This window comes from Vespa crabro, chromosome 7 (genome assembly GCF_910589235.1).
Source record: "Vespa crabro chromosome 7, iyVesCrab1.2, whole genome shotgun sequence".
In the NCBI taxonomy this organism is placed as follows: Eukaryota; Metazoa; Arthropoda; class Insecta; order Hymenoptera; family Vespidae; genus Vespa; species Vespa crabro.
Window position 1 is genome coordinate 4,284,722 of NC_060961.1, and position 25,998 is coordinate 4,310,719.

At 31.7% G+C, this 25,998-nt stretch overlaps 4 protein-coding genes across 17 annotated transcripts in view; 2 read left to right on the forward strand and 2 right to left on the reverse strand.

Moving 5' to 3' along the window:
• LOC124425507 (latrophilin Cirl-like) overlaps nucleotides 1-119 on the reverse strand; it is a 662,270-nt gene extending 662,151 nt beyond the window's left edge. For all 11 annotated transcript variants that reach the window (XM_046965921.1, XM_046965917.1, XM_046965912.1 and 8 more), the window contains exon 1: nucleotides 57-119. The gene's annotated coding sequence lies outside the window, so the exon portion shown is untranslated. The remainder of the gene's footprint in view (nucleotides 1-56) is intronic.
• A 1,389-nt stretch (nucleotides 120-1,508) lies between these two features.
• Nucleotides 1,509-3,978, forward strand: LOC124425717 (mitochondrial import inner membrane translocase subunit TIM50-C-like). 2 transcript variants are annotated; one of them, XM_046966455.1, is made up of 8 exons: nucleotides 1,509-1,837; nucleotides 2,059-2,402; nucleotides 2,487-2,606; nucleotides 2,707-2,814; nucleotides 2,893-3,024; nucleotides 3,104-3,227; nucleotides 3,353-3,456; nucleotides 3,554-3,978. In XM_046966455.1, exons 1-8 carry the CDS (start codon nucleotides 1,696-1,698, stop codon nucleotides 3,641-3,643), a joined length of 1,164 nt encoding a protein of 387 aa, XP_046822411.1. In that variant the 5' UTR covers nucleotides 1,509-1,695; the 3' UTR covers nucleotides 3,644-3,978. The 2 variants fall into 2 exon arrangements, with proteins under 2 accessions (XP_046822411.1, XP_046822412.1); XM_046966456.1 differs by having other exon boundaries at nucleotides 1,788-1,918.
• LOC124425618 lies at nucleotides 3,904-12,390 on the reverse strand. The gene is made up of 17 exons (XM_046966171.1): nucleotides 12,234-12,390; nucleotides 11,182-11,484; nucleotides 10,649-11,051; nucleotides 10,233-10,559; nucleotides 9,719-10,124; nucleotides 8,987-9,626; nucleotides 6,714-6,973; nucleotides 6,521-6,622; nucleotides 6,281-6,411; nucleotides 6,107-6,197; nucleotides 5,910-6,029; nucleotides 5,601-5,799; nucleotides 5,386-5,521; nucleotides 5,055-5,275; nucleotides 4,730-4,992; nucleotides 4,473-4,646; nucleotides 3,904-4,397 (listed from the first exon to the last, which is right to left on the reverse strand). Exons 3-17 carry the CDS (start codon nucleotides 10,973-10,975, stop codon nucleotides 3,976-3,978), a joined length of 3,819 nt encoding a protein of 1,272 aa, XP_046822127.1. The 5' UTR covers nucleotides 10,976-11,051; nucleotides 11,182-11,484; nucleotides 12,234-12,390; the 3' UTR covers nucleotides 3,904-3,975.
• A 965-nt stretch (nucleotides 12,391-13,355) lies between these two features.
• Nucleotides 13,356-25,998, forward strand: part of LOC124425716 (phosphatidylinositol 3-kinase regulatory subunit alpha) — a 40,158-nt gene continuing 27,515 nt past the window's right edge. Inside the window, exons 1-5 of one of the 3 annotated variants that reach the window (XM_046966454.1) lie at nucleotides 13,356-13,513; nucleotides 14,266-14,532; nucleotides 15,143-15,256; nucleotides 15,335-15,427; nucleotides 15,518-15,565. In XM_046966454.1, coding sequence (XP_046822410.1) covers nucleotides 15,172-15,256; nucleotides 15,335-15,427; nucleotides 15,518-15,565 — 226 coding nt within the window. In that variant the 5' untranslated portion in view covers nucleotides 13,356-13,513; nucleotides 14,266-14,532; nucleotides 15,143-15,171. Of the gene's footprint in view, nucleotides 13,514-13,662; nucleotides 13,963-14,071; nucleotides 14,094-14,265; nucleotides 15,257-15,334; nucleotides 15,428-15,517; nucleotides 15,566-25,998 lie in introns of those variants that run through there. The other 2 variants (XM_046966452.1, XM_046966453.1) reach the window with 2 other exon arrangements.

The window sequence follows — 25,998 nt, forward strand, 5'->3', positions numbered from 1 at the left end:
ACTATCGATTGATATATAAAAAGAAGATCTACGTTAGATAAAAATCTAGTAATTACCTGTAATTAACGAGGACGATATGGAACCGTGTCTAAACGGTACTAACTGACACAGTAATGGCGTCGTTTACATCGTGAAAATGGTTAAACGATTCGCGCGACGCATGCGCATTACGTCACGTTAAATAAATTACGCGCTAATAAATATATTAAATTTTTATTAACATTTTATTGTAAAACTAAAATAAAATCTAACATTTAATCGCAAAAAAAATATCATTGAAAATGTTTATCAATCGTTTTAATTGCGATAATAGACAATTATTATCTTTTAAGACATCTAATGTAAATTCCCGCCAAATGTAGTTACATAATTTTTTTCTTTCTTTTACTTCGAAAGTCAAATCTGTTAATAAATGAATACTGAAAGACATGAGCCAGTATTAATTGTTATATATTAAAATTTCATCATAAATCATGTAATGCGTGTACTATTAATGCTTTTTCAAAATCTTTTCTCTCTAATTCTAACCAAACGTTAAAGTATTTACATTTTATATTTCTAATAATACTTCGATAGATAAATAGATTAATTATAGTAGAATTCTAAAAATAATTTTCTTAAAGAAACCCATTGAAAACTTATACCTCTTTATTATTCTTATATATTTTTATTTATTCTCATTTATTCTCATTTATTTGCAATTATTCTCATTTATTCTTATTTACATTATTCAGGTTAAATATTATATTTTCTAATTTTTTTTTCTTTTTTTTTTTTATGTTCGCCATCATATTCGCTATCAAATATTTCAGAATTTAAAATATACATTAGCGATTTTCTTTCTATTATTACTTCTTCTATTGTTACTATTTTATTATTATTTTTATCTTTTATATGTTAAATACGCTATAACTATTTGTAAAAGTAATAAGTAGAAAAAAAAAATAATTATAATGTTTGTACGATTAACGAATACTTTTCAGTTAGAAAAAGATATAATATGGCATATGATTTTTTTCTTACTTTTGTCAAATGTAATACTACTTTTTATTACATACCAAAATTTTGTGTCTTGACTAATCAAATTATTAGATTACACGCGGGAAAGATACAACCTAACAAGCTTATACTTGGATATAACAGACACATGTAGTAATAGTATTTTCCTATAACGCTTATAGTTCATATTTTGTCCGTACCTGTCGCTGCAGTCGCATACGTTAAGAGCAAAAGATGATGAACTACTTTATATATATTATGGAATATTAGGATTATAATATATTATGATTTATCTTGCAAAAATATTCTATATGTTAATCATTTTATTAAGAAAATAAATATCCATTAATTATTGTTACAAGCTTATGAGATTGAAAAGAGAATCATATTTGTCATATATGATGGTTCGCAATTGCCAAATTTTAAATCGATAGGTCGATGTTTACAAATGTACAATGTTTGTTATTTTTTATTATTTCGTCTATGCACACATAAAAAAAAACAATATGTACAACGTTAAAAGTTACGAATAATTTTGATGTCTACTTATGTTTATTTATTTTTCTGTTTTTCTTATTAATAAACAAATACGGTAAGTCAGTTGTCTACCGTATCGGTCGCATGTGTTATAACACGGAGTGTGAGTATGAGATTTTTGCGTACATCAGCCGGAAAGCTCCATGACTCGTTTGAATAATGGCATTTGCTGTAAAAAGTTTACGGAGTTTAAGTAAAGTATACAATGGAAATTGTCGTACAGCCTACTCGATATTCCGACAATCCGTCGCAAGAACCTCCCTCGTTCAAAATGTCCAAAAATATTGTTACACCACGGAAGGTAAACCCGATCGTTAATACATAACCTTCTTTCTCACACGTTCTCTAAATACTACATGCTTGTTTATAATGACGACACGATGTAATTATCAATGCATTTTATATTTATTAGAATATGATTTGATTGTAAAAAATATGCAACGATACCTTACGTTTACTTACGTAACAGGATATATGTCGTTGTAATTTATTATAATAAAATTTTAATCCGTTCATTTGCAGCTCCAAATCGTCCGAAAATAACACAGAGTTTAACGAATATACAATCGTTAGAAAAATCAGCACAATCGTTAGCACAAGAATTGTTAGAGAAGAAAAGGCTAGAAGAAGAACAACAAGAGGAGGAAGAACAGAAAAAGCATCATGAACGAACAAAAAGGTTAACAAAATATAGTTTGATTGCTTTTGGTACAATGACGAGTTTAGGTTTGTGCTATATAATCTATGAACTTGGGAAACCGACCTACGATGAACATGGAAATATAATAGAAGATGAATTTTATCATTTACCATATTATGAAAAGATTTATAAAAGACTTAGAAGAGAATTAAACTATTATAAAAAGGTTTGAATCTTTTTTAGGATACGACATAACACTAAAATATTTATTACTCCTCACTTTAATATTACTTGTCAATTTTTTTTACAGTTTATACAAGAACCTAGTAGGGCAAAATTGCTTCCCGATCCATTTAAATATCCTTATATTCAACCTCCGTATACATTGGTACTGGAAGTTAAAGATCTTCTTCTATGTCCAGATTGGACTGTAAGTCTTTAATTAAAAGACATTTAAAATACTATAATAGGAAATATAGAAAATATTACTTTATTTTTAATCTTATAGTTAACTTATTTATAATTTGTAGTATGAAACAGGTTGGAGATTTAAAAAGAGGCCATATGTAGATGAATTCTTAGAAGCTGTTGCACCTCCACAATTTGAAGTTGTAATCTATACAGCTGAACCAGCAGCGGTAACATATTGTTAGATTTATTTGTAAACTTAATTAATTAATATTTGTTTGTATAAATTTTACTTAACAAAATTTCAGGTTTTATTTCCTATTTTGGATTCCTTGGATCCTAATGGTTATATAATGTATAGGTTGTTCAGAGATGCAACACGTTTTACAGATGGCCATCATGTTAAAGATTTGGCTGCACTTAATCGTGATCTCAGTAAAGTAATTTTACCATTATTATTTTTTGTTTAATTTTACTTAATTTTTATATATCTTGTTAACTCTTAATATTATATATTAGGTTATTGTAGTTGATTGGAATAATGAAAGTATTAAATATTATCCTGAAAATACGTTAAAACTTGAGAGATGGACAGGTGATGATAATGACAAAACTTTATATCACCTAGCAGCATTCCTTAAAAGTAAGATAATTATGTTCATTTTTAAAGCACTAAAGATTATTTAAAAGTACTGAAAAATTTAAATTAATGATTATTATTAATATTATTAATGATTAAGATATTAATTATTATTTTGTCTTATTTAGCTATATCATTAACAAACGTAGAAGATGTCCGGGAAGTTCTGAATTATTATAGACAATTTGATGATCCATTAAAAGCATTTAGAGATAATCAACGTAAATTACTGGTAAATTTAATATAAGAAACGAATAATAGATCATAGTAATTACAGATTTATTTTCTCTTTTACTTTAATTTTTTACTTTTATATTAAAATACTTTAGGAACAATTGGAAGAAGAAAATAAGACACAAAAAGAAAATAGTAAACATCTTACCTCAAGATGGACTCCTTCTTTTCTACGAAATCGCTAGTCATTTTAAATTGTGTTCTAATATAAGATACTTTCGAAAAAACTAAATACGAGATTACATTCAATATACCATTTCGTTCAAACTGATCTTACCAATAGTAAATGTACAATTTTTATTATAAAATGAATAAACAATCAGTACCTTTTACATTATTTTACATCTACTATACACATTGTTTTTTGCGTATATAGCATACAAAAATATCAACGAGTATATATTGTATAGAAAATGTCTAAAAATATGTACAGTTTACAAATTATAATACATTATCATTATGTACCAGCATATTGATGAAATATAAACTTTACATAATAATGATATAAATTACAACATTACTTTGCAGTCTTTTTTTTTCTTTTGATTGATTTTGTTTTGACTCTAGGCAAAAATAATTCTTGTAGATTATCATTACCATTACCATTATCATTATCATTTAAATGTCTTTCATCTGGATTTTGAGATACACTTATCAACTCCTGTGAATTTATTGGTGTATCCGTGTACTCTATATCATCTTGTAGAGGAGGTAAAGCAATTTTATCATTAGTCTTTTCTAACCAATTTAAAACTTTTTGATGAGGAGTTGCTGACAATGAAATGGAAATCTGCTCAGATATTCCCCACACAGCTAAAAGTTCTGGCGCTAAAATATCTTCGTAGGAGCCTAATTCTTCAATAGATTTTTTCCAATTTTGGTCATGAGTATCATCTACTTCTTCATGTTTGTCTAATTGTAACTGCTTGTTTTTAAAGCCTAAAATTCAATTCAACAAAGTTTAAATATATATATACTCACTAATTAGACCGTAATAATAGATAATTTATTTACTTTTATATACATGTTTCATATTACATTTACTTGACATAGTGAGAGGTGCAATTGGATCATCTTGTGTCATTAACGCATGTTCCCAAGCATTTAACGCAGAAACTGTTCTTTCTTTTATTTCAAAATGTTTGTCAAGTATATCTTCGTGTGTAATACATTGATAAAATACATCGCCTGCAAATGATTTTAACGTATCATAACAAAATTCAAATTTCAAAATCGAAAACAATATTTTTTGTAAAAATATTTGTTCATACCTATAGATGTTTGTACAAAAAAAAATACATCTCCTTTCTGATTATTTAATAATGTGGAACCAGCATTACATAGCTCCAATCTATTTTTCAAGTATGGATCTAAACATAAGCCTTGCAATTGCGCTTCATTCAATGTTTCCATTATATTCGGTAGAGTTATTGGTAAATTATAAGAATGAGAATTCTCAGAAGTCCATGTATTCAAAATCATTGAACTTTCTCCAGCTAATGGGCTTGATAAAACAAGAATTTCCTCTTCATTTCTGTAATTTCAAGTTTAATAATTGTCAAATTCTTACAATGTCATTTTTATATTAATACTAACCGATTTATGGTGGGAAGTAAAAGAGGAACACTTCTGAACTGATGTGTCCACTTCTGTCTTACACATTCTTTCGGGGACCGATTATCACATAACAAAAGATTGTGATATGTCCCTATGTATCTGCATGAGCTATGTCTACTATCTTTTTCCACTGACAGACTTTCACATTGTTCCAAATACTGTTTTGGACAAAGTGATAATGACGGTTGACCAAAAGGTATCTATAATAATGCATGTTATTATAAAATTTTCGATATGTGTATAAATTTAAGTTAACAATTCTAAACTGAAAGATATATAAATTCATTAAACAAATATTTGTTAAAATTACCCTAGTGTCAAGATGATGAAGACAGCATCTATCAATAAATATTAATACATGCGGATCTAATAATTGATATTTAATACTTCCCCAATTATCATCCAAGACTTTAGAATTAAATATTTTATGACTTGTAACGCATTTCCTGTAAAAAAAAATATATATATATAAAAAAATAATATTTCGATAACATATATATTATTTATATTCAGATATATGCTTACTTTCTATTTATGTTCCATAATGATACTGTACGATTTACATCTACTGTACAAAAATAATCTTGACTAAGAGCACACATTTCTACGCTAACATATGGTAATGTGGAAGTTTGTTTATAGAATTCAATTAATTTTACTTTATTGTCCCACATAGAAAGTTTATACAATATACAATGATTTTTGTATCTACCTAAAATTATACCTGGAACAAAACAAAAAATATTTAACGAAGATAAAAAAAATTAATAGTACAAAAAAATTTAATTTTTATATTATAAATTATCGTAACACTTTTAAATTAATTTTGCATACATCGATCATCAATAACATAGGATCTCAGCTCATATAATGTACCATCAAGATTAAGTTTGTCTGACTTTTGTAATATTGGTTTCCATAATGCATTTTCCATAGGCATTAATGGAGAAGCAACTGAAAACATTTACATATAGTTGAAATAAAAAATCAAGTTTTGTATATGTTCTAAAAGTATTTTACAGAAGTTATACCTAACTCTCCTACATAAGGGTAGATTAAAATAATTTGATCACCATATATAACATTAGTTAAACTTCCTCCGGTATAATACCAGTTGTAATTCTGTTATAATATAGAATAATATAAATTATTGACATGTAACTTAAAATAATAATTTAATATATTTTTTAATAATATGCATTTACCCCTTTTAAATAAGGATCAGGATCTAATTCAACAAGTTCAGCTATTTCTGCAACATACTTAGGTAATACAGTGGTTGCTGTATCACTATTTTTGGACCATTTTATTCCCCTTTTATGAACAGTTCCCAGATCTATAAAATATTGATATATATATATATATATATATGTATATATATATATATATTGTTTTTTTTTAATTTGATATATAAATTATATAAAAATAATGTAAATGTTATATACCTTTTTTATGTTTTTCATAATAATCTAAAATTCTATTTATATCATCTTTCATATAGGATTTGACTGTAACAGATTCCAGAACAGGATCTTCTTCGTGCAATACTACATTCAAAATACATATAATAATAATTTAACTATAACAATTCTAATAAAATATATGTAGGATTTAATAGATATTTTAATATAACGTTACCAGAACGTGATAATTTAGCAGGAGGTAGTAATGGTTTTGGTAAATCACATTCATAAGGAAAATTTTGATATAGTCTCTTAATATTATTCAAATCTTGATCATCTGTACAAAATGATGTATTTAGATTATATCCTGGTACCACATAATGATCATATTTTTGTAAGTATCCTGCTTTTAATCTTTCTTGTAAGTGTTTTTCGGCACGTTGAAATGTTTTGGAGATCAAATCACTTTTTTCAGCCATTGTGTTTACAAAGTTTCTTGGTTATATAGTTGTAATTACGTTCGTTATATCAGAATAATATTACGTAGGAACAAGTATTTTATTCATATTAGTAATATCCTGACTTCTTCAATTAATTTTAAATAACGAATAAATAATTTGTTCTTCATTTTTTACTTTAAACTATTTGATCTTCGATTGAAAGTTTTACTTTGTATAAATGACACGTGCTTCTAATTACGCATGCGCACTTACTATTTTCTTACGATAACAAATTGAACATCAAAATATTCTTTTATTTTAATTTATCATTGAATATTTAAAGGAAAAGTAAAAACATTAAATAAATCAATTTCTGAGCTTTGCAATGCTTTTATTTGGTTACTCCCTTTGCGTACATTATTTCGCATGGAGAATACATATTCTTTTTTCTCTCGTTGCATAGTTCCTCTTAAATCACATTCTTTACACGACATCGTTCATAAGTTACACATCTTTCTTCCATGTTACCTTCGTCGTATTTTTTTTTTTTTTGCACAACAGTATAATCATTCTTCAATAACATTTCTTGCATTGTTTACATACATTCAACGATGTATGCATATTTTCGTATTACACTTTCGTACATGTACATTCTTTGATATCCAATTTCTTTGTAGGGAGTACAGGAAAAGCGTAGGATAAGGGGACGTTTGGAGCATAAGGAGATTAATCTTCGGAGGAGTTAAATTATAATTAGGGAAAATACCATTAAGATAATTCATTAATAATTATGGAAAACAACAAGAAAATAGAACAGCACTTTTATGCTTTTATACCAAGTTTTGATGTTGTGCAGTATTTGCATAAGTACTCCACTGTCTTTTTTTTTTTTTTTTCTTTTTTTTGTGTTTTTCTTTCTTTATCTTTTTTGTAATTTCTTTCAGATTTTCAATTTTTTACACATCTACCTTCTTATACATATCGAATAAACACACAAGAGCTGCATAGTGGGTGAGAAATAAAACTTTGCTAAAGTGGCTATCAAAATCAAGAAGCTAATTTTCATTCAAAATTCACATAAAATGATTGACAAGCTACAAATGAAAACTTGAAAATCGCTACATCTCGTTTTATCATCGTCAAACGCGGTGTAAGATATACGCTTTTTTTTGTTTTGTTCCTTTTCTTTTTATTCGTCAAAGGGTTAATAATAATTATCTAAATGAACATTTAATATTCATTTTGCCATTCTCTTTCGTTTAACACTTCTTTCAATTAGCTGATCCGTACAAATGACAATGGGATATTAATCGTGCCTTCTTGGATACATGCATAACAAATTCCACATGCCAAGAGGATCCATTGTCTCACACCTTTTTGTCTTCATCTTGAAAAAAGTATATCTAAATCTGAAGTCTCCGGTTACATAACATATTAGCAGCTTCTATTATCCAGTTCACAAGGTCAAAGGACGTAAAATCGTCAGTGGCTGGCATCCAAAGCTGCTACTGTGCCTTCTATCAGAAAAAAAAAAGAAAATATGTGTTATCAGATATCAATCATTAAAAGTAACATATTCACGTACATATTATAAGGGTGAATACAACTGGATTACTTTTTTCATTATTACTAGATTATTAATTACATTAAATACATTTTATTAACCATATTCAGTTGAGCCTCTTTTTCGATTAAAAAAAAAAAAGAAAAATAAATAACACGTCAGAACAATAATCTGTACGTGACCTATTCAAGTTTCATAACTTGTTTTATAATTAGCTAACTGTCATTAGACCATACAGAGAAAAAAAGTCTGTCTGTATAAATAGCCGAATACAGATAAAGCGGAAGAGAATATTACAAAAAGGATCATAGTTAAAAATGTTACATATCTAGGTTTCTTAAACATTAGCTCGAGATCATTGTAATTTTCGCAAATACGACATATACGATGATACAAAGATTTTTTTTATATATTTGTTGATATTTAATATAAATAATAGAAAATAAAAATTACATATATGTAATAAAATATCTATAATATTATAGTTTTTGAAAATCTTATTACCTTTTACGATCGTTGTGCAGAGGTACATTATTTTGTACCCAGCCCAGCTGACTCAAAGAAAAGTAATCTTTTTCTATCTTTTCTTGTTCATGAGCAATGGTTTCTTCAGATTCGACCGGAGAATAGTGAAAATGATCCTGTTCGGAGAGAATTCGGCGTTTTATCGGAGACCGTATGGGCTCGGTTTGAACGCATTTGTCGCATTGACGCACCCGGAATTTCAACGTTAAATTCGAAGATGCAGAAGGAATCGGCGAGTTACTTTCCCGATATTCCATGTAAGGGCTCTCTCCACCAGGTAGATACAACAAATTTCCTGATTCAGATCTCCTATATGCAACCCGTTCTAAAGCATTATTTACTGGAAAAGTAGTCCCATCGGCCCAATTACCATCGTCTTTTATAGGACGAAAATGTGTCCTGGCTGAAGTGAGTAAATCCTCGTCCGGTTCAGGAAGGCTATGTACCTTCAGATTTGAACGAGATTCTTTTCGTGTTCCAATGGGAGTCTTACGTGGTGCAACTGGAAAGAAGCAACTACCTGTCTGAGGACTATGGTTTAAGGTAGTCAAATTACTACCAAGTCCTTTCCAACACCAAGGTCCATCCATAACCGTATCTGACCAGTTTATATTGCCTTCTACAATAATGTGTAAAAATAAATATATCTTTGAAATAATTTCGCTAAATTCCTTATACGGAATTAAACTGTATATTTTAATAATATCTAACCTGATTTATTTTTGTTACTACATTCCTCTGCATAATCTTCAATGCTGATTAAATCGATATCCCATGGAATAAGCGGTGAGTCGTCAACAATACATTCTTGATATGGTGTATCAGTAGCATAACCATTATCTGCAGTGGATAAAGTAAAAGTTATATCGGTAGTATCCGTGGGCCAAAGGGGTCCAGAAGGAATAGAAAGAGTAGGTGCTGCCCAGATAGAAGCTGTATCTTGTGCATTGCCAGGTCCTGAATCCCAAAGTGCTTCTAAACTTTCGTCAAATTTTGCTTGCAACTGTGCTAATCTCAATTGATCTAATTCTAATTCACGTTCCTTTTCTCTTTCTCTTTCCATAGATTTAGCAAATCCAAAGCTCTCTTTATCCTCCCTTCTTTGAGTCTCAATAGTCTAGGAAAAAAAAGAAAAAAAAAAAAATAATTATTCCGTCGTTAGCATAAATATGAAGAGATGGGAAAATTATCAATGAAAATAAATGAAAATTCATAGTATACATACAATTGGCATTTTTGTTTTCTTATTGCGAGCCTTATTGTTGTTCTTATTATTGTTATAATTGATACTACTATCTGTGTTGTTATTATTGTTATTATTCCCAAAGATCTTATCCTTCCTTTGAGAAAATTTTTTGAGGCTTGTAGGTTGTAAGGCAGGAAATGCTGCGTAGTATCTGAGAGCCCTGTCGCGTGGAGTAAGAACTTCCAGGTTTGTTTTAGATTCGCTATCTAACTTTTTGGATTCTTCTTTTTCATCGTGTGAACCTCCTCCTTCCAAATCTCTTAATTTCGTGCACAGTTCATCAACTAACGTTTCCACTCCACATTTCTAGATATTGATAATAATTTTTTAAATAAGAACATTCATTTCTATTACTTAGATAGCATAATATTAATATGTAATTGAATTTTTCTTACGTTATCGGCAGCACTTTTAAGACATTGCACAACAGCTCGTCTTTGCTCCCTCTCTCCTTGAGGTGGCAGTTTTGCTTTAGGCCGGGGACGAATGCGACGTCCTGTACTTTTATTAACGCTTACTGCCTCTTCTGGAGGACTTAGGGCCGAGTCGGGGCGGCGCAATAGGCTGAGCACAAAACGCGAGTACGCAACCGGGTCAATCCCCAATGCGTCCAAGCGTGTCTCAAGCCACTGGCGCAACTCCTCCTCGGCCCTTGTACCAAAGACCTCGTCTCCTCCAGGGGACGCCGCTATCCCGACCAAATGCAATGCCGGATTCCTCATTCCCTCTTGATAAATTTCCACCTACACTCAGGAACTCTCACAAACTCCACTGCCACCAGGGTGATCATCTTCTTTCCTATAAAAAAAATAATCCAAGATAAATTATTTATTATAAAAGAAATAATATATATATATATATATATATATATATATATATATATATGATATGAAAGTTATAATATAAATTTTATATCATTCCGACTTACTTATTTACAGTGCAATATTACAGTTTAATATTATTGTCCTTTAATGTTTCAATTCTATTTAATCCACCACCTTGTGACTATCAAGTTTACCGTATATTTGTTTTCTTTTCTCTTCTTACTCTTAATTTTACGAATTCAGTTACAAGTTTCTTCTTCGCAATTAGTAAGAATGTTCCTTTTAGTCTTAGTTATGTTGATTAAATGTTATTAGGTTCTTGTACATAGGTGGTGGATATCTTGATAAGGCGAGGCTGGCAGGTCTTAGCGAAGGATAACAAGTATAGTCTCCTTCCCATTTTGACACTGAAATTTAAACTTGATTTATGATTGATACTGTTTAATGTTTGTCATTAAATCTTATTACTTTAGCACAAGTCACAAATTTAAATCAGAAATTTACCAACAACAAGGTCAATTTCAAAATCAAGGGACACAAAAAATACCTGACATTCCTATATACAATTATTTATACATCCTTTACATTATCATATGTAATATTATGAAAATCATATAAATTTATAGTTTCTTTGCCTAATCGTAAAATATTTTGACACTATTACAATAATAATATACCACTTTTTAAGTGATCTATGTTGAAATCAATGTATATTATTCTTACGAATTTTGAACATTAGAAACGTACACATGATATAGTTACAAATTTTGAAGATATCCGCCGTTGAAACACATAGATAGGTCGGAAGAACATGAAATAGATAACGAGATTTGTGGTAATAAGTAGTGGTACCCCTAAAATGATGTTCCTTGCAATGCTGGATCGACATTTAGAATCTGAATTTAAGCAAATAATGGACTAATATATACATGTACATATTGTTGGCAGAGACATTGGTCGGGTAATGCAAATAACCTTGCCGATTGCGCTATGCATTTCCCCTGAGTCATAGGTCCGCCAAGAACGGAGCTCAGTGTGTATGACGTTACGAAATAAAATAAATAGCAACACGTAACGCTTAGAAACATTGTCTATCATGAACTTAATACTTTCTAATATTTAAATAATAAGAAAAATTCAATAATCTTTGACATACCTGCATGCCTCGAGAGATGATTTTTCACCCCGGCCTCTTCTACACACCCCACTTGGTGAAAAACATGGCGGGCTACTAAACTTCAACCTTCCGTTCCCTTCTCCCTCCTAATCAACGAGACGGGCAACTTGTCAAGTGCTGCTGTCACGGAATCAATCGTAATATTTTCTCCCTGTCTAACGATTGACCGATACTCCTTTTTAAAAAGTTTACCGATAGACGATATCCCATTTTTTTTATTAGTACAATCCATTAACATTTTTCTAATCATCATTTAAATAAAACTCCTAAATGGATTATATTTCCCTTTAGATGAATTTTATCTAATCAACAGTTAACCAACTGCAAGGTAAAATTTTACATCGGTTAGTGATCAATCGTTAATTCATTCACTTTCGAAGTTACATATAACTATTTATAAGTTTAGGGAAATTATTGCGATAATTCTAGATTTTAATCTTTTGCGTACAACTTCATTCTAATAACATTTACGTACTTACCCAGTACTGGCGGGAATCAAAAGAATTCTATCTAAAGAAGAAATTTGAGGAAAGAAGTATGAAATAGATCTATATTAAAAAGCATTATAATCGTGAAGAACGTAATTGAACAAAAATGTAATGATTTTAGTGAATCCAAAAAAATTCTCTTATTTCGTTTAATAGAAAGAATATATAAAGATCTAATTAAAATTTTTTAAATCAGTAGTTCCATTTGAAAAGAAAAAGTCAAAGCTAAGAACGAATATTGGAAGAATTTAATTCACAATTTTGTGAGATTACTTACTGAAAGTAGTTCAAAAGAAAAAAAAAAAAAAAAGAAAAAGAGAAAAAATATTGGCGAAGAATATGATTTGCTATCCGTCCTTGATAAATATCATTTAATTATTAATCGATTTTAAGTGTTCATAAAAATTATTGATAAAACGATATTATAATAGAGAAGAGACATTGCAAATCGATGATTTTTTCGTAAGACGTTGAATTATTGTTAAATCTTTGCATTAATCTTTAATTGGTATGTTTGAAAATTCGACTTCTTCCGATACTCGAAAAATCACTATCGAACGTGCCAAGAATTAGGTTTGCCTGAAGGTAGCCATCCGTAATCTAAAAGCGATTGTAGTGCCATCTGATGTATTGTCTGGCCTAACCGTGTTCGGTCGTGTCGTGATCAGATGAAACAATTCTTTGTCACTCATTGATCTTTTCAAGATTTCTCATCGAATATCGATAGACTTAGCACAGAATTTAGACTATTTGATGTGCCGAATCGTAAAGGTAACGTTAATGACGTTCTTTCCGTATGAGGAATTGTCTAACGTCAACCTTTTTACTTTACGTTTTTACCGATTGTTACGCCGTTTTTTTTCCTCTCTTTTGAAGAAGCCCAATCTTGGAAAGATAGGTGCTCACTCTCGTTATTTTGTTCTTCGTAAACGAAAAGTGAATGTTGTTATATTAATCGAGAATTTTTCCCGAAAGACAATTTTCGATATAATCATTTGTATTTTGAAGGAACAATTGTAATCCTCTGTTTTGCAATTCATCATTAAAAATATGTGTTTTGCGGTTTTAATTGGGCGTGTGTAAATAGACCGCCATGTGATTAATAATAATTTTTGTTTCGACGTTTAAGTTTCAATGTTTCAATCACGAAACAAAAAAAAGAAAAAAAAAAATATGATAACATTACCGCTTTATTCGCCCACCGCTTCATCATATATTCAGTTAGTTCGATTATAGTGGTTTTAGTTTCTTTATGCGTTTGAGTTATATTATCATTTTCCTCTAGGAGACAAATAAAAAACGTTAAAAATAGGAAAAATGGTGGTGTTCAAGCTATCGTGAATGCAACAATGTGCATTTTTTTTTTTTTATTCCCCCATAATATGCATTAAATATTCAAAAGATCAGCATAATCTTTTATAAATTGACAAGTTTTATGAATTATTTTGAGAGTTAAAGATTTTAACTCATCTGAGGCAAAATGATGTATACTTTTTACAAATTACATATTTTGCTTGTTTCAGATAGTGCTATTTTTGAAGCTTAAGAGATATCTTGGATATGAAATATTCCAAGGTAGTTACTAGAAAGGATGTAATATCGGATTCGAACAACGAATATTGTTGGAAAAAGTGCAAAGAATGATGAACTTGTGATCCAGTGTGCTCTTTATGGACAGTTATTGTGTTGTATTGTGTTATTGTAATCAATTAGAGAGTATATCTATGATATGCATTTCTACTTTTAAACTAATTCCACATGGACATGCAAATGGCTAGTTTAACCTAGAGGTAATACAAAATGATAATAATGCGTCAGTGACATGATCCATTTGAAATCAAATTAAGCCAATATAGGAATCAAATAATTACATGTTACAAATTATATGGAAGGCTGGTATCTTGAAAAATGTTGAAACATTTACAAGTAATCTTCCACATGACATCAAATTAAATTTGAGACATCAAAGAGAAAATTAAATTTGAGAAAGAAAGTAAAAGAAGCGTTTATATGGAAAGAAATGTTATAATACGTTGAGGAGGATGTGTAGAAGCCATAAGAAATTATGTTTTGTGATCATAGTGTTGAACAAAATCATATGTGTTCATTTACCATATGTGACTGACACAAGATTTGATATTAATATATTTTCCTATGGAAAAATAATTTCCTAATGTGATTGCATCTATTGCAAATCGAGTAATGCTTTGATTTGAAGCAAAGAAGAATGCTATTCTTGTTATATGCATAGTGAAATATAGCAAGAATTTATATCTGGTAAAGAATCGTGGAGGCTTATTTTGTTTAAGACTTTAGCCTTTCTTAGACTATTTTGACAATACCGATGGCTGTAATAATTTAGTTTTCTCACAGTGTAGTGGTAGACAATTAAATTTTTAGACACGAAAGGTACATAGAAGGAAGTCCTAATGCTGAAAGGAAGCTTACCACCCTATCTCGACGCTCGTAATGAGGAAAGTTCGTTCTACATTACACTCAGCAATGGGCCTCATAGTAAGAAGATGCATTTTCAAGTATTTCAATTCTCTTAGATCATTTGTAATCCTAAATCATTTATTTTTATGTTTATAGCTTATGTAGCTGAGTCTACCAATACAGAACCTGAAAACTATAACCACAATCTTGAAGATGTATATTTTATAACACCAATTTTGTGTAAACATTGTAAGTAATAAAATACATTAAAATATTACATTACGGCAGATAGGATTATATAGAGTTTGTAATTAATATCTCATTTATATTATGTCATAGGTGAAGATTATATTTGGGGATCAGGAAAGGTTGGGGTGGCGTGTAAGGGTGAGTAACGTTTTTTAAATTTGCATGAATTTTGTTAAATAAGCAAAAGAACGAAAGTAATTGTATTGAGTTTCGTTCGTGTCAGTGTTAAGATATTTTAATATAAATATTTTCAAATACGACTGTTGCGACGAAAAAAAGGAAGGTGATGAAGGTGAACTTATAATATATTGAACATTTTTCACACCAAAAAGTGTTTCGATCGTTCAGTCATGTTAATTAAATTAAAATTTCAATGAGTGACCCGCATTATGCATTTTATATATATATATATATATATATAAAAGAAGCATCACATGATAATTATGCATAAAACATATATAACATCGTGTACGTAATAATGTCCTTATGTATGCATTACGATGGAGAAGGCAATCTTGTGAGAAGTTGTGAAAGTGTATTCGCATTTTATTGATATTAGAGATTTCGTAGTTCTCTAAAATACCGACGGTGTGAACATTTCACGCCGGCAATGTGTTCTATGTACAGTAAGTTTCGAAATTATGGAAGAAGAGATAGGATCGACAGTCGTGATTGATTCGACGGAAGAATTCCAGAGGGCAGCATCGTAGTATAGTAACATACGTAGCCGTATCATTTTCGAGTGGCGCACTATCACTAGCCACCTCTTACCCCGCGTTTCTTTTTAACTCGGCTCGACAGTTTCTTTTCTAAAAGACTCCTCCCGTTCCTCTCTTCCTCAATCCCTTCCTCGATCCTTTTCCTCGAGCTCTGCCATCGTACGATTCAGGGCCGTATCTCTGTTCACCGACATTTCCGTACGACCTCGACAAAATTTTAATCCGATCTCCCTCGCCTACTCCTCTTCTCTCCTTTTCTTTATCTTTTTATTCCTCACGTACGCACCGTTATTTCGCACCGATTTTCTCTGCTCCGAACACTTGAACTCGGTAGCCTTTTCATATAGCTCGTATGATGAAAATGATTGGAGATTATTTAAAGACCGATAAACGGCCTTGATTAATAAAAACGACAAGAAAGAAAGCGAAAAGAGGTAAGACAAAATTCGATGATGCCATTGGCGTACATCGAGTTTCGAATAGGTTAGATCAAGTTCTCTTTTACTGTGACATAATAGATGGATAGTATCGAATTTCCGATCGGTTTGACTTTCCACGCTGTATATGCGTATATACAGCGGCGGCGGTGGCGGCGGCGGCGGCGGCATACGAAACGCAGAAATCGCGACAATCTCGGTGCAACTTCGCTTACGCGTGTAATGTCCATTTTATACGGTCTAAGCGTTTCACTCTCTCCGAGTAAGGCGCGCGTGTGCTCGCATTCACGATTCCACGATACACTGTTACGGTATATAGTTAATGCGATCGCGCGCGTTTCTTAAAAATCGATGCGATTAGTTGTAAAATATTTGTAAAAAAAAGAAAGGAAAGGAAAGGAAAAGATAGAAATATATGTATAACGATAATGATACAAAACGCTACTAATAACGTTAAGGAATAATAGAAAATGGCGATGATGATATTATTAATAAAAAGTTAAAAATTTCACTCACATATTATAAACAAGAATATATCGAGATAGAGCGATAAATCGATGAGTTTGATCAGCAATGCGAAGAACTATTTTTATTTGTGATACCCTTTCTTTAAAATTCTATCTGACCTCTAACATATTTTAGATTAGATTAGTAAATATAAAAATGATAAAAATATTATTTTATTTTTATTTTGATAGTCCTATTATATTTAAATATTATTATTGTTACATATAAAATTCATGAAAATTTCGTGTCTCTTTCTTAATAATTTTTACGTGATCCCCCTCAGAGAGGTCGCGACTCATAGTTTGCGTATCATTGGCATAGATTACGGAATTAAAGTTACAGTCAAATCACATTGAATATAAGATATGAATATACAATGATATAGATATGTCGATTAAATAAATATGTTTAGAAATTAATTTATGGAAAGAAAAGTAAAAATTTCTTATAGCGTACAACGAATAGATTATAAATAATTATAAAAAAAAAAAAATAATAATAATAAATGAAGTATAAAAAAGAAAAAGAAAGAAAAAAAACATTATGTGAAAGTAATAAATAATCATGGAACAAATTTAAAACGAATATATAATAATTTAAACGGAATTATTTATATGAACAAATTAAAACGAAAATAATAATTTTTAAATATCAGAGAAAAACGTGCAATAATAAATATATCAAAGTAAAAAAGAAGATAAAGAGTTAATAAAAATGGTTGAATAAATACAATAATGCATTTTTCGAGTTTATAATTAATCTTCAGATTCAGTAATTATGGAAAAAAGAAGTTTCGATTTAAATATGCGATATACATACGTTCGACGTTTCGCTATCGGCATGCTTCGAGAAGTAGCTCGCGAGTTATCGATCTGTCTGAATACCTCTCTTTCTCTCTCTTTTCTCTCTCTCTCTCTCTCTCTCCCTCTCCCTCTCTCCTCTCTCTCTTTTCGTGTATTTTTGGCTCGGAGAAAAAAAATTGCGTGTCTATGTCGCAAAATTCAAAAGGACAGAGTCCTAAAATATGTCCCCCTCCGCATTCGGAGCGGTTATTCGACGAAGGAATTCCGTTGACACCAGCTGGGATTTATGTTGAAGCAGCTGATCGCAATTTGGCAGACCATGCGTGGTGAACACACACACACACACACACACATACCCATACATACATATACACATACAGAGACACATTTATGTACGTACGAGAGCGCGCGCGCGTGTATATGTGCGTAAGTATGCGTGCATGCGTGCGTGCGTGCACGACGTGTGTACGGCTCCACGACTCAACTCGCGAGGAAGTTCGTTCGAGTAACAGCGCAACGAAGAAGAATTTGACTGGAAAGCTTCCTAAAAAGCGAATCACGTTGTTACGCCTTTGCCTCGATTTATTAATCGTGCCGGCGCGATATCGAATTTTAATGTTCGATTCGATCATCGGCCAGCAGTATTCCGCGAGTCACATATATAAATAGATAGCAGGATCGTATATTTAACTTGAATCGAGAATCGATTTCGAAAATGTTTCTTTTATTATTGTTTGTTTCTCTCTCTCTCTCTCTCTCTCTCTCTCTCTTTCTTTCTTTCTTTCTTTCTTTCTCTCTCTTTCTTTCTCTCCCTTTCTCTCTCTTTCTCTATCTATTTATCTATCTATTTATCTATCTCGCTTTTACTTGAAATTTTTCTTACAATGAAAATATTTATATTAGTAAACGCGTGATATCGTAGTATTTAAGAAGAACTATATTTGACAGGTTTTAATCATCAATTGATAAACGTATGTATATCAAATGTGTATTCTTTTTTTCGTTTTGTTACGTCTCATTCCTGTCGCGCGAGTCTTACACTGAGATCGATCGTTTAGTAAAATTAAAACCGTATGTTATTCAAGATCGATGCTCTTTCGAAATTGTTCGAGAATTTGTAACGTGTTTGACAAAGGTACGGCTAATGTTAGTTTCTTTCGCATTGACGATCGTCGATAAATTTTTTTTATTATCTAGTAATACGTAAAACCTTTCGTTTATATGAATTTGTAAGAGAAAGAGAGTATATACGTTCCTCGGAAAAACTGATTGCAATGGAGGGAATTTCGATTGTGCGAGGGATTTCTCTTTCGTAGAACGCCGATCGTAAAAGAGTTAATACCTACGAAGATTTTCGTAGGTATAGACTCGAGAGAGAGAGAGAGAGAGAGAGAGAGAGAGAGAGAGAGAGAGAGAGAGAGAGAGAGAGAGAGAGAGAAAGAGAGAGAGAGGGGAAAAAAGAGAGGAAAAAAGGAGAATAATCGGGAAGCGCTTTAAAGGCTAGCGCCGTTTCGTTTCTCTCGTCGGCTGTAAAGCGAGAGAAAACGATGAGACATCGAGTCGTTTCGAAGGACAATCGAACGGGGTCAAAAGTCCTCCTGTTGCTACGTGAAACGAACGAAGCCATGGAAACGAGCTTGTCGCGCAAGCGCTCCGTTCTTCCGCCGTTTTTCCCTTTTTTTTCTCTTCATTTCCGGCAGCAACCTCGTCCTATCTTTCTCTTTCTCTTTCTCTCTCTCTCTCTCTCTCTCTCTCTTTCTCGTTCATACAAGTCTTCTATTAATTGTATCAATGAATAAGCTGTAATTATTTATAGTAAGAAATATTAATGATTTTTTTTTCATTCTTTCATTTTTTATTTCCTTCACATTTTATTTGTATATACGAAGTAGTTTTTCTCATACGATAAATTTTATTACCTCCTCTCCTTCCCCCACTCCTCTCTCTCTCGCTTTTTTATCTTCTCTCTTTGCTACTTTTAAGTTCAATGATTCGTGCTACCACAGTCAAATCCAATAAATCCCCGTTATTGCAACATTATTGGAGACAGGCGAAGCTTTTATCTGAGAACGTTCTTTACATTGTTATTTACGGACGGCAATTTCTTTAGTCTTCATTTGCAACCTCGTTGCATCTCTTCGTTCGACTTCGGTTCGCTCGTTTAGATAGCCTTTTGGCATATGGGTGACGAAGACGTCGCTCTTAATCGACCAACTACGTATACACGCGACCGACCTCGAACCGTTTCTTCCATGCCGGTCCTAACTTAAGATCAATGCACTTATCCTCGCTCAAATATACCGACTCTCGATAATATGTGCCAATGAGAAAAGTAACTCGTAGTGTAAAATCAGCTCCCCTTCCTCAGTTTTTGAATTGTCTTAAACAAAACAGAGTTCATTGTTCCTTTAATGTGTCTTGTAGACGACCATAAATTCATTTCAATATTGAATGACTAACCTTACTTGGTCTCTTATTATTTGTGATCTCTTTTTTTAAAGTTCTTATAATATTTCATTTTTTAATGTTTCTTTTCATTATTTTTTTTTAAAGAGTCGTCACGAATATTCTCTTATAGAAATTCTTCTGAACAGAAGGATTTCTTTTATTTCTAATAATTCTACATATAAAGAGCTTAATTGATAATCATTTTGAATATTTCTGTAAACGTAAAGCTTGTGCTTATATCGCATTTAGAAAATCGTTCGTGAAAGTTCGGAGTTGGTAGACGTACAGCGTGTACGGCCTTAATCGAGCAATTTCTAACGCACGACCTCGAACCCCTCTTTGTCGCCCCCGTTTATAATGAGCGAATCCGCGCGATGTACTTTAGCCCTCGGAAAGGAAGCCTCATCGGTACGAGAGACTCGTGTAGTGGTTCATACGGTATTTCTTTAAAATCAGATAATGCAAACAAAAGAAGGAGGAGGGATATTCTGATCGATATAATCTTTGGTAGTTGGATGAAAGTAACAGGTTCTTGAGAAGAGATCGAACAAAGCGAAACCATCTCTCTAAAGAGTCGTCCTACGAATTGCCCTTTCTATTCGTCTACTTAGAGAACCATCAATTCTTCTTCTTATCTCTTCTTATAAATTTCTATAATACATTGATTTTTATGTATTCAATGTTCGATGTATTCAATTAAAAACGATCGTACATCTTAGATCAAATTGATAAATGTTTAATATTTTTTTTTTTCTTCTTTTTTTTTTGTCATTTCTAATGTCTACGAATTATCTAAATTTTCGATAAAAATAATTCAAAGTTATTATCCTTTTTTTAAAATGTTTATATATGCATATATCGATCTATATAAAATTTGCTTGGCATTTAACGCATTTGGCAATTAGATTATTAATTTATGATGGAAAAATTAATTGTATATCGTGGTAAAGGAAAGTATCGAACATTGTTACAAAGTAAGTAACGAAAGGTTCCTAAAGGAACATTATGAACCGGCATTGCAATGTCTATAGATGCATTAAAGAGGACGTTTCCTTCGAAGAAATAGCTTCTCCTTGGCAAGCGTTGAACGTTTACCGGCAAAGTTCTCGTTTTGGCCAAGGAGTTTGGAAAGTCATTTCCGTCGATAGGAAGCTCATTGGACGGAGGATGAACCTAAGGAAAACAAATTTTCATACGGAGGAAAATTGTGCAGGATCGTTTAACAAGTTGCACATAATGCATAGATATTCTAACAGTATTTATACTTTTATAAAATATTAAGTATTAATATTTATTCTAATATGTCATCTATATATGTTTGTATCTGTGTGCGTACGTGTATAAAATTGTTGGTAACGATGCGTCATCCAGCGTTTAAACAATATACTTAATTTCAAAGTGATAAGAACACTCGCGAGTAAACTGACAATGTGTCATAGACGCTTTTACGAATAGTTTTCATTTTGTTGAAATTTTTCTTCTTTCCTACATATCGTCGAACAAATTTAATATTCTTTTTAAAATCTGAAAGACATTTACTATTATATTTAATGACTGTTAATTATAGACTTGGAAGAAAATTAGTTAGAAATTATTGTGAAAATTCATATTTAGAGGATATATATTATAAAAATAAATTTAATTGGTGGATACGTAAATTAGAAAAAAAAGTTATACATTTTAAGTTAATTTTTTGTTATTCCGTTAACAAATAAGATGCATCTACGTACAATTCTTATAGATTTTTTTTTTTTTTTTTTTTTTTTCTTCTTACATCTGTTTAGTGTCTAAATACTTATCCATAGTAGTGTATCTGTCTATGTGTGTATGCGCTTGCAAATGCACACAGAAATACGCATTCGTACGTGCGAAGGTAGCGTGTTCATCGCGCTATCGTGTTCTTCCACGCACGCGTACACTCGTAAGCCTTGCATACGTGCATTGGCGCACGTATATCAGGTCGGTCGATTAAACTAAAATTAACTCGTCTACTTCGAGTCAGCGCGTTCCATCTTTTCGAAGCACCTTCGCGAGTTGAGTTTTACGATGCGAATTTTGGGCTCCTCCTCTTCGTTCTTTCATTTTTCGATTTCCTTGCCGAACGGACTATCCGATAAAACGGAGTACGAGAGGAAGAGGAGAGAAAGAGAGAGAGATAGATAGATAGATAGAGAGAGATAGATAGATAGATAGATAGAAAGAGAGAGAGAGAGAGAGAGAAAACGGGTTCGCTTCGAATTATCGGCCTCGACTCGTCTCCCCCTCTTCTCTCTCTCTCTCTCTCTCTCTCTCTCTCTCTCTCTCTCTCTTCATCACTCGTTATAAACCTCTGACCCTCTTACGACTGTCCGTGCGACGTCTCATCGTTGCATATCGCGCTATGGTTTTTTATCATTTACGTTACATACAGTGAGAAACAGTTAATAGCATCTGGTTGGAAGTGTCTCTTTATTTTTAATTTTTTTCTCTCTCTTTTTTAATTTTTTTTTTTTTTTTTTTTTTTTTTTTGGAGAGTGGGGGTTCCCTTTTTTTTCCCTATCCTATCTCACAACAAACAGTATCATTGTGTATATATGTTTGAGAAGAGTCTTTAAAGTTAATATCGTCATTCGCGAATATCTTATTCAAGCAGTTTTTGTCGATTTGTATTGATTATAAAATAAAATAATTAATGATATTATTATTGCTGTTATTTATTTACTTATTTATATACATATATATTTTTTTCTTCTTCAATGGCGTCACGTAAGATAATACAAATGTAAAATTAATATGTAAATTTAGAACTCCTTTTTTCTTTTTTTTTTCTTTTTTTTTTTTAATGTCAAAGTATATAAGGGAATATTTATGTGATACGTTAAAAAGAAATAAAAATAAAAATGAAAGAAATAATTCAGCTCATGCTATATTATTGCTTATTACGGTACATACATTACGTACATATAATATGTACATTGATATGAGATTCGATCGATGTTAAGTAGGAAGCTTGCTTCGGACGTGTTCGTTCAGTCGATTGTTCGTAAAAGCTCGAATCGTAACCGATCGATGCTTCCTCTCATTTGATCGAGAGCTTTTCCTCTCGAGGATATATCGAGGCACTTTTGTGCCGACGGACTCGACTAGTCTGCTCCAGCTGCCGTTCATCTCGACGGCTCGTCGTTGTCTTTTTTTTTTTGTTTTTTGTTTTTTCTTTCTTCCTTTTTTTTTCTTTTTTTCTTTTTTTTTTTTTTTTTTTTTTTCTTCGCGAGAATTACGTGCAAAAAGGCGAGCGTCAAGTTGCACAACGCGACTCGAGCGTTGCAAGAGAACGTTGTCGTCGACATTGTCTAATCCTTCTTATTGCTACGACTAGCAGTGGCACAGTGGTATCTATTTATACGTATACGCGTTTCGGGGAAAGTTGATATGGATAGAAAGTGAGAAAGGGAAGAAAGAAAAAGAAATCAAAATTTATATGGGATAATAAAACTAATATGGAGGAAATAATATCGTGGTTATAAGTAATCATATAAGGGGAATACATATAGAGGTATTAAAAATATAATATTATAATAACTTAGATAGAATTATATTGAACGAACGTAATTATAATATTTATTGAGAAAGAAAGCAAACAAGGAAGACAATTGTAATTAAATATAAATTTATCAGTTGATATACAAAAAAGATAATGCAGTATAGAGAAAATGATAAATGATATATATATATATATTGCAATTATATCTACAGAATAATTTTAATTGAGTAATAATCGAAGAAAAGTGAGAGATAGATAGATAGACAGATAGATAGATAGATAGATAGATAGATAGATAGATAGATAGATAAATGGATAGAAGAGAAAGATAGAGAGAGAGTGTGTGTGTGTGTGTGTGTGTGTGTGTGTGTGCGCGGTGGGGGGGATGGGGGAAGGAAGGACCGGGATGCACGCGATGGAGCTGCATTGATTCGCAGATGTATAGGCCTCCCCCCAAGCTCGGTGTGGAGGTCATGGGTAATGGAGTGCATCGTCACGTTGCTATGGGAAATTCGGGATTTCCCGGCTAGAAGACGAGGAGTATATAGTATGAGAATAGCTTACGTGCAATTTCCTTTCCTACTACTTTTTATCTATTAGCAGCTACGAACGTTCTCGTGGATCCCCTTTTACGACTGAGATTATTCGATAAATTTTGGTGGTTTTTTTGATAAGTTTTTACGAGCGTATATTCATCATCGAAGATATGAGAACGAATTTTAATTGATCGATTTTCTTTTCTTTTCTTTCTTTCTTTTCTCTCTCTCTCTCTCTCTCTCTCTCGCTCTCTCTCTCTCATTACAACCATTGATCGTATTTAGTTTGATCGTAATTATGAATAAGACGCAAATTTGTTTCAATTTTTATTTATATCAATGCATACGATTAATATGAAACGAAGTCAGTCGCGCAATAGGAATATGAAGCCGTGCGTATCTTTGTCACGTTCGCTGTATTTAATCTTTAGCTGAAGCATCTGGACTTATGCAAATACTAGCCTCCGAGCAATCGTATAAATTTTTTTGTTAAAATCCAAGTTCGGTTTTAAATCGAATAGGTTGAGTACATAGCATACATTGTATACATATGTATACGCATAGGGCTTATTACACGGAGTTATTTATTCTATGTTTTAATCATCGTGACAATGGTCACGATAGTGATTGGAAAGTCAATTAAACGGAGAAAGTCAAATGGACGCGCGTGTCCAATTTTATTATTTTTCACGAGTACCGATCTATATCATAATACATTGTATATGATCAGGTTTATTACATATTTCAAAAGTTTTTTCGGGATTCTATAGTTCTTCTTCTTCTTTTTTTTTTTTTTTTTTTTTGTTTTTTTTTTTCAAGAAAGATTAAAGAATTAGTATTTCAATTTATACAGAAAAATCGAGAACATTTGTTTAAACAAAAACTCCATATTAGTTTCAGATGTCGCATTGTCGATTTTTCTGAAATTAAATCTATTGAGATTAATCATTATATCCTTTCTTAATGCCACTATAGTATTTATTTTGGATTATAATAAAATTTCTTCTGAGAACGTTAAAGACATGATTATTATCAAATATTCTCTTCTCTCCTCCCTCCCCCTCTCTCTCTTTCTTTTTGCGATAGGAAAAGATTTGAAATTTTTACTCGACTATACAGTGCAGATATAATGTTGCAGAGGGAGACAAAGATAAGGTTTGTGACGTTGTTGAAGGACAGAAAAAGGAAGGAGTAGTGGAATTGAGGCGACAATGTCTCTTTTGTAGTCCCCCTCCTTCCATGCATGCGTGCACGTGTTCGGGCGTGACGAAGACGATCAATCGATCGATAGATCGACCAATCGATCCGATCGACGAATCGGCCGCTCCCGAATGATCGTCGTTCGAAACGTGGAGCTGTTATGCGACATTGTTTCCTTTTTTGTCTTTCCGAACACGATCGTGAACGTTGATGAGCAGCCTCGCATATATGTACACTTTCAATACAAAAATAAAATTCAAAACGCGTAAACGCGATCGTCTTTGGATAGAATGTTTCGATGGTCGAGAAAAATATACGATCCTGAATCGTGATTCTCGATTTTGAATTTATTTCTCGATTATATGCCATTTCATAGGCTCGTTCATAATTTTCTAAACGGG